Source organism: Hypomesus transpacificus, chromosome 21 (assembly GCF_021917145.1).
Source record: "Hypomesus transpacificus isolate Combined female chromosome 21, fHypTra1, whole genome shotgun sequence".
Taxonomy (NCBI): domain Eukaryota; kingdom Metazoa; phylum Chordata; class Actinopteri; order Osmeriformes; family Osmeridae; genus Hypomesus; species Hypomesus transpacificus.
Window position 1 is genome coordinate 4,577,577 of NC_061080.1, and position 11,377 is coordinate 4,588,953.

At 39.7% G+C, this 11,377-nt stretch overlaps 2 protein-coding genes across 3 annotated transcripts; both read left to right on the plus strand.

Moving 5' to 3' along the window:
* Positions 1-65: 65 nt before the first annotated feature.
* Positions 66-2,751, plus strand: snrpb2 (small nuclear ribonucleoprotein polypeptide B2). 2 transcript variants are annotated; one of them, XM_047043753.1, is made up of 7 exons: positions 66-133; positions 403-486; positions 787-959; positions 1,040-1,174; positions 1,272-1,310; positions 2,127-2,215; positions 2,408-2,751. In XM_047043753.1, the coding sequence occupies exons 2-7, from the start codon at positions 423-425 to the stop codon at positions 2,565-2,567; spliced, it is 660 nt and encodes a 219-aa protein (XP_046899709.1). In that variant the 5' UTR covers positions 66-133; positions 403-422; the 3' UTR covers positions 2,568-2,751. The 2 variants fall into 2 exon arrangements, with proteins under 2 accessions (XP_046899709.1, XP_046899710.1); XM_047043754.1 differs by having other exon boundaries at positions 93-133; positions 377-486.
* A 5,161-nt stretch (positions 2,752-7,912) lies between these two features.
* Positions 7,913-11,316, plus strand: prokr1a (prokineticin receptor 1a). Its single transcript, XM_047044119.1, has 3 exons — positions 7,913-8,037; positions 8,556-9,034; positions 10,122-11,316. Exons 2-3 carry the CDS (start codon positions 8,580-8,582, stop codon positions 10,810-10,812), a joined length of 1,146 nt encoding a protein of 381 aa, XP_046900075.1. The 5' UTR covers positions 7,913-8,037; positions 8,556-8,579; the 3' UTR covers positions 10,813-11,316.
* The last annotated feature ends 61 nt before the right edge of the window (positions 11,317-11,377 follow it).

The window sequence follows — 11,377 nt, forward strand, 5'->3', positions numbered from 1 at the left end:
TAAATATAATGTGTCAAATTAATCTTACTCCTGAACAGATGGTGGCACTACATTCCAGCTATGTCTATCCACAATAGGACGCAGTCACGTTCACTTCCTGTGTTCACTGTTCAGAAGCGCGTTGAGTGAACGGGTGAGTGTATTTTCTCATTGGCTGAAATGTATTTTGATTTAGTACTGAGTGGAGTTACTAAACATAAATTTGTGATGTTGATCATTCTGACCCATACCAAGAGTATGGCGTTTGCTTTAACTTGCAGTAGCAACACAATTACACGCAAGCAGTGATGCACGCTAGCACTAGCTAGCTAGACTAGCATGTTTCATTCATGATCTAAATGCATGTATCTTACTAACGTTACTGCTGCTCCGATAGGTAACTACGATTGTTTGTATCTACAGGAGCTGTTTTTGATCTAAACATGGATATTAGACCCAACCACACCATTTACATCAACAATGTAAATGATAAAATTAAGAAAGATGGTAAGACCGCGTCTGATTTTTTTCCTACCGTACCGGGTAAAGCACAGGCTAGCTAGGCTATCTTGAAAGCTGCAGGCCAATCATTGGACAAGTTATATTCTACTACACTTGTTACAACTACAATTGCAGATCAAGTCTGATGCATGTTATCTGTATCATGTTATTATTTGCAGTACCGCATGCACATAACTGCCCCCTAGGGGAATTTTAGTGGATACAAACCTTCATTTAATTGGGAAGTTTAGGAAAAGCACTAGGCCATTTGAAAATAATATTTTTTTTATGTCTGTTGACTTTCAGAACTGAAGCGCTCACTCTATGCCCTATTCTCCCAGTTTGGGCAAATTGTGGACATTGTCGCTATGAAAACGATAAAGATGCGAGGACAGGCGTTTGTTGTTTTTAAAGAGCTTGCTGCGTCCACAAATGCACTCAGGCAACTTCAGGGTTTCCCTTTCTACAATAAGCCCATGGTAAGCTCCACCTTACATTGTCCCTAAAAGGGAAATGTTGAACATCAGCATATTAAACATATTTATTTTCCTATATCCAGCGCATACAGTATGCCAAAACAGACTCAGAGGTCATCTCCAAAATGAGAGGCACTTACAATGACAAAGAGAAGAAAAAGGAGAAGAAAAAGAAGGCTCAAGAGCAAGTTGCCAACGTAACAAAGAAGCCAGCACTGGTGAGAATGACAATGAGTTTGAACCTGTTCAAATGTTAAGAGGGAAATTAAGCACACAGTCAAATACTGTAGACTAATTTTACTTCCTTGTTCACAGGGATCTAATACACAGCCTAACACACAAGTAACCACACAGGTAAGCATATAATTTAGCAACCAATGAATAGTGTGAAGGCTGAGGAAATCGTTGTTGATGTTAATAGTACAATGTAAAATGAAGTTAAAACGATTGTGCCGCTTTCCATTTCACAAAGATGCTCTCGTTTTTTCTTGTGTTATGAATACAAAGCACCCCTTTACAGCAGTGTGCTTTTGCCCCTCCTTAAGACCCCAAACTTAAACTCAGCCAGGCTGTGGCATGTTATTTGCATGCTGTACCCCCAACTTGTTTGTATGGGTTCTTCTGACTACTTAGCTAGTATATTGCTACAAATGCTAGTCAACGGGTAGTACCAAAGTTAACGTACCTGACTGTGTTTATCTTGGTAGGTACATACACACATTCACGACACAAACTCCCCACAAAAGGAGAGCTGTGTGCTTTCCAATGCGCTTCTTTTCTACCTTGAGCTTGGCAAACAGCTTTCCCTCCCTATCAGGATTCCTATCACATGAGACCCATTCGATGAGGTCTGCTTTCTTAATTTCCGATGGATTATTTTTTAATTAAAGTTCAACAATATCCACAGTATCCCATATTATTTATTTGACTTAAATATATGCATCATGTTTCCAAAGTCGGAGAAGAATTGCGTTTATTAACCGTGATCTCAATATTTACCAAAATAATCATGATAATGATTTTTGCCGTAATCGAGCAGCCGTAGCTCCTTGCTTATTTATTTGTCCCGTCAACTAAATTAATGCACTGTTTATTAAAAGAATGTTGTAAATTGTGAAGGTGATAGGTTTGTGTGGCACAGTGACAGATGTGTCTCTTTTCTCATTCTAGGTTCCAGACAATCCACCCAACTACATTTTATTCCTCAACAACCTGCCTGAAGAGACAAACGAAATGATGCTGTCTATGTTGTTTAATCAGTGAGTATTTGTTGCTGTTATTATGAGTTGACTTACTCTCTGATGCCTTAAAAAGTGACTAGCAAACCAGCTCACAAAGAAAATATATACATTTTTAAATTGTTAATGTTGGAGGCTTCATGTGGTGGTGGCTACAGCACATGGCTTGCATGCATGTATTAGCGACTGATTTTGTCATCTTTTCATTTATAGGTTCCCTGGTTTTAAAGAGGTACGACTTGTTCCTGGCAAACACGACATCTCTTTTGTTGAATTTGAAAGCGAAGCTCAGGCAGGCGTTGCCAAGGATGCATTACAAGGCTTCAGAATTACAGCCACTTGTGCCATGAAGATTACTTATTCTAAGAAGTAGTCCCCAATGCTAGATGGGGGAAGCAAAGTTGGACTCTTGTATTGGAAATTGATCAGCCATTTGATTGAAAGTTTAAAAAAACAAAATGTATAAAAAAACTGTACTTTTTTTATTTTTTATTGTACGGTCTACTTTTGACTCATCTTTTATTAGTGAGACAGAGCAATAAAATTACTTTGTGTAACTCATTTCTCAGTGTCTGAAGCCCAGATTAGCTTTAAGGGTTTGCATTGGGATTCATCAACAATGACTATTGCTGTGGGTCCCACTTAGAACCTATGATCAGTAGGAACTTCTTCCAAATTAATTACATAAGAAAAATAATTCTCACTGGGGGCACACTGGTGAAAGGTAGAGAACATACCACAAAGGTTAAGGCCTTACTGCTGGGGCCTGAGTTTGATTCTGGCCTGGGCAATTTCTTGCATGTCTTTCCTGTCTCTGTTTATCAATATTAAATGAAGCTGAAAATGCCAAAAAATATATATTACCAAATTATTCAACATTTGCAAGTTTATTGTTGGAGAAACAGAACTCCAATCTCACATCTCGTTCCCACTGCAGGCATTCATGTTCACATCATATAATAAAATGTGCCTTCAGACTTCAATTGCATGGCTAGGAATTGCCATGTCATATATGACTTAATGTCTTATCCTTGTTCAGACTGCACAAAATGTATGTAATTTGTGGGATTAACGAGATTTAACCGACACCTTAATGCACAGCAGATCATTAATAAGGACTGAACATCTTATTTCAAAACCACATAACAAAATGGTAAATTTGACGGTGTGTTACCAGGCACAGTGCCACAGTAACATCTCAAACACAGTGTTATCTGAAAAGACAACTAGCTGTATGGCTGCAGAGGTGGTTTGAGCAAGTACTGACTTGAATACTTGCCGGAATATTTTTTTTGCTAACTACAGTTCTCTTCAAGAGGGCACTTCTGAGGAAATGTTAAGATATTATTCTGCAGCTCCTCCATCTGTCTGCTGTCAGTACGTAACATTTTTGCATTTCCACCTTACTTTATCAATGATGTTTTTCTTCACATTTATACCATGGAAACATTTAATAATGATGGAAAAATATGGTGGGATTGCATACAATTGTGTCATGACCTTGTAAAATGAGGGTAGAAATATATTTTCCTTAAACAAAAATCAAAACAAGATAGGGGATTTATTGGTGCCTATTACTACAACACTCCCCATGGGTTATTTCTGGAACGTTGCACCCTCTTGTGAATATTGCTTTTTTTTTTCCATGCTTTGATATCGGAATTCAATATAACATCATTTGATTTCTGAAAATAACAAAACACTGTTTTATAAAGTTAGAATATGTTTGAATACGTTTTTAAAATGAAAGCAATGTCTGTCATAATTTATAGATACTATCAAAGGTAACATCTGGTGGCACTGCACTGATTTTTCCGCCCCTGAGCCTCCTGCACACTTGTAGTAGTCTTGTCATTGCAGGAAATAAATCTTATGCAACAACTGTCTCAGACGGGAGACAAAAATATGCATAGACACCAACCATTATTTTATTTTATGACCTAATACGTCAAGTCAAACTCTTGTTTGAGAAATTATAGCTTTTGGCGACAACGTGCTTTACTTGGGGATATGTGGGGAATGTTTTGCACATCCAAACATTCACTTCTTCTGGATGAAGACCAATCTGATTTAGGAATCAAATCTAGTGCAAGGTGCAAAACAGAATGAGATGTGTTTGGATTGGAAATTAAATGTCACTTAATTGACATCACATTGCTTTGTTCAGAATCAGAATTTGGTTTATTCGCCATGTAGGTTTACACAAACACGGAATTTACTGTGGCAGGAAGGTGCAAACAATAAACATATATGGATCTTAAATTAAAAGTACAATAGTCGAACTAATTCTAAGAATTTAACAATCTTTTTTTTTTAACAATTTAAATATAAAATATATATATAAGAATATGAATGGGCAGCATAGTGCAAATGGGATCAAGGTGGCTTGTGTGTAGTGCAATAGGTGTTGGATGGATGACTTATAATAGATATTAGTTAAATGTCAGTGTGAGTCCTTGGCCTTGTTGAAGAGGCAAAATTCAAGAGTTTGAAAGACGGATGACTGGAGGTGCAGCTGTTGGGGCACAGAAAGAAGAGCAGAGGGGAAAGGATGCAGCCCTGAGGAGATCCTGTGATGGACCGGAGGTCAGAGACTTGTTGTTGTTCCTAGCTTAACTCATTGCTTCCTGTCAGACAGGAGGAACCATATACTACTTCTATATACTACTACTATATAAACCACTAGGTAATAATACCAAGTCAAAACATAATCATGAGCCTCAACTCAAATGTCTTTGTTTTCAATGTAAAATGATTCATTTTAATACAAACAGTATTAAACTGTATGTTGTACATACAGTTGTACAACATGTACAACATTAAAATAATCATATTTTGTTATATATAGGCAGTTCTGTGGTTTGGTAATTCCCAGGTTTGGGGATGAACAGTACTGTATGTACTACAAACATTATAGCTTTTAAAGAAAAGCATCTCTGTCAAGGCAATCTCTGTTGAGTACTGTAGGAGAATTTTAAGACACAAATCTTTCATGTGATAGATACTACCAGTCATCGGACAGAAAATATTTACGGGTTTTAAGAGCTGCCCATCATTACAATTAATGATTTTAATGATTTTGACAGAGAAAAAATAACCACCGTAGGTCACAGAGGTTTATGAAATAGCCATCTTCCTGCATCAAAAAGTGACTACATCTTTTTTCACTTTCCAGACATCTCCAATACTATTTGCTTGCTCCCAGAAGCACATTCTACTGACAGATAACGCCTATAGAATACAGATGGATCAGACAAATGATCAGAAACTAGTTTGCTGATTTGCAACATTGGTTTGTAAAATTTTAAGGGAGTTACAGTTGTAAAGAAGGCTTGGAAGAGCAGCTGGATGGACTTAGTCACAGAAATGGACAGATCCTCTTCATGTTGCCTAGAGAAAATCGGCATGTTTGCATCGTGCAAGCAATGTGTCTCCTGTTCCAGGTAGGATCTGATCTGGCAGGGATGAACAGTAGCTCCGTCTTGTCAGGTTTCAGTTTCAAAGGGTGGCTGACTGGGGGGGGGACAAGGGTGGGAAGGAGAGAAATAGCTGTGTCGTCACCGCAGCAGTGGAAAAGAAGACGTGATTTGATGACTGAGTGATCTGGTGTAGATGGATAAGAAAGGGTCCCAGCACACGACCCCATATGGACTCCCATAGTGAGGGGGCAAGGTGCTCAAGCGGACCCACTACAGCAGGGGTCCCCAAACTTTTGTCTGCGAGGGCCAAATAATTTTCCTTTCTTTAATGTGGGACCGGGTTGGAACAGAAAACTACTTGGGCTGGAGTAACTACCAGTATTAATGTGGAGATTTTAATATGATTTTAAATGTCTGTCAAACGATAATTTCGCGATTAATCGCATTAATGTCATAGTTAACTCGCGATTAATCACAATTAATCGCACATTTTTGTCTATTCTAAATGTCCCTTGATTTATTATTTTTTGTCATTTGAATGCTTTTATCATCATGGAAAAGTGGATCGGATTGCTTGGTGCAAAATTTTATTTTTATTGAAAATAACAATGCAATCGCCTGGTTTTGACGAGGGGGCGGAGAATTCGCATCAGCTGTGTGCTTCGCCATCAAGTGGTATTTCAGACTGGACGTGCAGCGATGATAGCTCAGTTCACAACGACAAAACACACAGATCACTTTGCTCTTGTCAATGGGACCATTTGGCAACTTTTTTAAAGTAAACTTTGCATTCAGAATCTTATTGGCATCCATTTCTGCGTCTCGCGCTCGCCATCTACTCAAAGCGTAAAGTTAGCCAATACTCTTTAGCCGGCTCGCAAGCCCAAACAAGTGTGTGCGGCGTGCCTGTTGTTTTGTTTCCGGTGTAGCTAGAACGTCAGTAGTTGTTGTACCATCATATGAAAAAGACTACAACAATTGCTGGGCCAAAAAGAACGTTAATCGTGCGATAAAAAATTGACGCTGTTAAATTGGGTGTGCGTTAACGCCGTTAATAACGCGTTAAACTGACAGCACTAGTATTTATAATGCTAGATTAGTTTATTACTATGTTATGCACCGTACATTCGTACATATCATAGCCTATTAAAAGAGGATTATTAATATTGTAAATAACTTTTTTCATATTAATTGCTATTGAAATCAAAACATCTACTTAATAAAAAAAAAAGAAGACTGGCATTGTTCAGAGGGCCGGTCCAAATGCGTTGGCGGGCCGTATCCGGGCCGCGGGCCGTAGTTTGGGGATCCCTGCACTACAGAGTACCTGGAAGTTCCACCCAGATAGCTAAGACCTGAACCAGGGGAGAGTGGTTCCAATGATGCCCATTTCAGCCGGTGTGGAGCTGGTGGTGTACTGTATCAAAGGCTGCAGACAGGTCAACGAGAATCAGCACAGATGAGAGGTTGGAGGCTCTAGCTGTGTTGAGGGCCTGTGTCTGGCTTTGAAGCCAGATTGGTAAGAGACTAACAGGTTGACTCTGTCTAGGGAACAACTAATTGACAGAATCACATTCCAGACTTGTTTCGCTCCAGAGTACTCAAGAGTCTCAAAGGAGGCAAGCTAGTCATGCTCACGGTTGGGGGTGAAGGATGACGCTGGAGTCATGGAGTATCCGATGCAGACCATCTTCTTCTAAAAGTGGACCCCCATTGTCATCCGCAGAGTGAGGAGGGAAAAGAAGGTTCAGAAGGCTTTGTGTGGGTTAGAGATGCAGGAGTTGATTTTAAAGTGGTTGAACAGAGAATGTGCCTGTTGTCGCTGCCATGAAGGCTGTCAACAGGGAATGGTAGGAGGCCAGGTCATCAGGAGATTCAGACCTCCTCCCTCCACTTCCTCTCCACAGCTCATATAGGGCAGTTCTGTCTGAGTGGAGGGACAACCTCAGACACTGAGAAAAGGTTGACTGTTGTGCTGGTTTGGAAACTTTTGTTTGAATGTATACAGTTATTTTGGATTAGTTTGAATTTCAAACAGAACATTGCTTAAATTGTGTGCATGGACAGTAGGGCCTACTGTAGTCTTGCAGCATCGAGAAGCTTGTAACATATGACGGTATATGATGTGAAAACAACAACAAAACTGTGAAAAAGAATTCAGAAAACCTCAAATAACTAGACTGCAAAGTTCAATGTAAGCACTAAAACGTGAATGTGTTCACTACAAATGCGATTAGGGGAAATGGTGGCGCAGAGGAGAATTGAATTGCCACTAGATGGTGAAAAGGAGTGTCAAGTAGGGATGCTGCAACAACCCGGATAGTCCATTCACTTTGGGAAGATGGAGAGAGGACACCGGAGCTGCGATGGATATTCCTCTTCCATTTCACATTTGGGCAAATATCCTTTGGCATTGTAGTTATGGTAAGACACATGGCATTTATATCTTCAGAGCGCCTCATGCGTTTTCTGTAACTTTTAACTTTAAGAGTATTATTTTCTAGAGTGCCAAGAAAAACAATGGTTTCAAATGTAAGCTCAACATATGCAATAGTTTCATATAAACAAGAGTTCTTTATGAATGTGGCATGATTGAGCAGCACTATCATGTGTACCATGCACGAGTTGGACATGCTTTTGAGAGTCAAACTGGAATGTATTTTATCAACTACATTCTTGGAATTGAGTTTGAATCGATAGCTCTACGCATGGTCAAGTTATGTTAAATACCAAAAAAGTCAATACTGATTCATATACCTATTGTAAGTATGTTTAAGCTTTAAGCTTTTTCAATAAAAAAGACAAAACCGGCTATGTTTGCCCTATCGCTTATATCAGTAACTAATCCTGGTTGCTTCCTGCCATGTAAAAACATATACAAAATGTGACTTTAAATTATTACTGGTAGACAACTATGGGCAACATTGTAATTTACTTTGCAGATCGTTTGTTGCTAACTGTCCAACATGGGTGAATCTAACAACGACAGTCTCCCAATGACACGTCTGGTTGGCCAAGACCTGACAGATAACTTTTCGGGGGACATTAATGACATGGACTACGATATTCCCATGGAAGAGATACCTGACACGACTCAAGGTCATGCCTTTTTTGTTGCTACCATTGTTATTGCTGCAGTTCTAGTTTGTATCATTTTGGTGTGCGGTGTTGGTAACTGTATTTTTATTGCGAATTTGGCGCGCTACAAAAAACTGCGTAATCTCACCAATCTGCTCATTGCCAATTTGGCAATATCGGATATGCTGGTGGCGGTAGTTTGCTGCCCGTTTCTGTTGGATTACTACGTGGTGAAGCAGCTTTCTTGGGACCATGGGCAAGTGCTCTGCGCCTCCACCAACTATTTACGCACGGTGTCTCTGTATGTGTCTACCAACGCCCTGCTGGCCATAGCTGTTGACAGGTGTGTGATCCATCAACATATACCTTTGATAATGTACAAGACATAAAAAAAAACTCCTGCGGTTTATCATTAGATAATGAAAAGCACGTACAATATGTAGTAGGCCTATATACAACATCCCACCTACCATGACGATTTATATAACGGAATATCAGAATGACGAAATCTTATTTGTCATGTTTGTGCATCTTCCTAACCAGAGCCACTTTAAATAATATAGGATTGTATTTTTAGTTTGTTGTGACAGTCTACGTCAAATAATGCAACAACATAACGATGCCTGTTCGTGATAGTATGCCATGACAGCAAGCACGTAGGCCTATACATTTTGTTCAAGCTTGTGACAGCCAAAGATAAACAATTAGTTGTTGTTTCGCACTTAGATAGAAGCTATTTGTTTTGGCAAGATAACTGTATTTATTTGAAATCAGGATACACGTAGGCTAATCACTTACCTTCATTCAGCAGTAGGCCTATTGAGGTGAAAAGTGAGTAGTGAATTTGTTTTTTAAATGTTCGGCCTCTGTGAAGTAACGTCAATAAATCACCTTCCGCGAAGAAACTGTCTTAAACTTAAATTAAAGCTTGTAGTTCAAACTACAACATGACCAATAAGTTTCCCAGAAAATCCATCACAGAAATCTACCCAGGCTACGTTTAAAATTTCTCAATAATCAAAAATGTTAAATGTGAGGTCCAAGGCAAGACTAAAACTTGAATCCATCTCATGTTACTCTAATATCCTCACTGTGATCACAATACACAACGTTTGAATCCGGCTCAGTCTATGATTAAGAAGTAAATTTCCATCCTCTGGTCCTGCATTGTAGCCTACATTGTGGACTCAAGTCCCACACCCCTTTCAGATTTGATGCAGTTTGTAATCCGCTGTGCATCTGCTAAAATGAATAAATGGATAAGTCTATTTCACTAAACCATAAATTCATTTACATATGCTAAAGGCAGCACTCAGTGACATCCAAGGATTTGAAAAGCCCTCCAAGAAAGATTATTTCATAACATGGTTTCCCCCCTAATCTTTGTTCTCCCTACTGTTCTTACTCTAACTGTCATGCCCTCCCCTCAGGTACATGGCTATAGTCCACCCTTTAAGGCCCCGCATGAAACACCATACAGCCTACTGTCTGATCATGGTAGTGTGGGTAGTCCCAATCATCATCTCTATACCCTCTGCCTACTTCGCCTCGGAGACGACGTACCTCGCCAGCCGAAACCACAAGATATTCTGCGCCCAGATCTGGCCCGTGGACCAGCAGTTCTACTATCGCTGCTACTTCCTTTTCATCTTTGTCGTTGAGTTTGCCGGGCCAGTGGCGGTCATGGCCACATGTTACGTCCAGATCTCCCGGGTGCTCTGGTTCAAGAGCTTGCCGGGTTTCCAGACAGAGCAGATGCGCGTGAGGCTCCAGAGCCGTCGGAGGGCGGTGGTGGTGTTGATCCTGGTCCTGGTGGCATTCATGGTTTGCTGGTCGCCTTATTACGTCTTTGCCATGCTTCGTGACTTCCACCCTACCTTCATCTCTCGTGACAGGAACTCGCTGGTGGCCTTTTACATCATTGAGTGCATTGCCATGAGCAATGGGATCATCAACACACTGTGTTTTGTCAGCGTTAGGGACAATGCTAAAGGCTTGAAGCAGGTGAATAAGTTGCACTTGAGGTTGATGTCTCCTGTAGTGAACAAGGCTGTAGTAGATGGGCGAGATGTACGCACATCTCCCCTTCAGGAGACGCAGTTACAGAGGGAACATGCCTGAGACAGAAAACGAAAAAGTATGAAATGTTTGCACTTAATCTGAATAGGTTTTGACAAGTATTTAGCCATCAGTCCAGTCTTTTTTCTTTGACCTTGCTGTACAGTCAGATCAGTGAAAGTATGTAGAAGCAAAAGGAGAGGAACCGGCCCTGCTTTAAATCGCTTTCACAGTTCTCAAAAGCACATTAAGGTTCGGTGGAGATGTAACTTTTGAAGAAACTTCATAAGTATAGGATTTTAATAATATTGATGTTTGTTCTAGATGTAATTCCAGGAATCTGTGTGTGTGTGTGCCACCAATTTTACCACAGGCACTATGCACTATCTTTAAAGGAATCTGTTTTGTGTGTTTGTCTGACATCTTAATCACTGACTGCATCATGGGCACTGTGCACTATGTAATTGAATTTATCATTTAAATTAAGAAACTAATTAGATTTTCAACACATGTATGGCCCTCAGAGGAATGCCTCTCTCAAAAGTAAACGTAAGGTAACAGGATTGATTGTTCATTGCATCTAATTACTATTTATCAAAAGAATAATTTGTTGTTGATTAATTGTTCA

Coding starts and splice junctions, on each gene's coding strand:
- prokr1a (XM_047044119.1), top strand. CDS start 8,580: ATGGGTGAATCTAACAACGACAGTCTCCCAATGACACGTCTGGTTGGC. Junction 9,035..10,121: donor CTGGCCATAGCTGTTGACAG/GTGTGTGATCCA, acceptor CCCTCCCCTCAG/GTACATGGCTATAGTCCACC.
- snrpb2 (XM_047043753.1), top strand. CDS start 423: ATGGATATTAGACCCAACCACACCATTTACATCAACAATGTAAATGAT. Junction 960..1,039: donor CTTTCTACAATAAGCCCATG/GTAAGCTCCACC, acceptor TCCTATATCCAG/CGCATACAGTATGCCAAAAC. Junction 2,216..2,407: donor CTGTCTATGTTGTTTAATCA/GTGAGTATTTGT, acceptor TTTCATTTATAG/GTTCCCTGGTTTTAAAGAGG.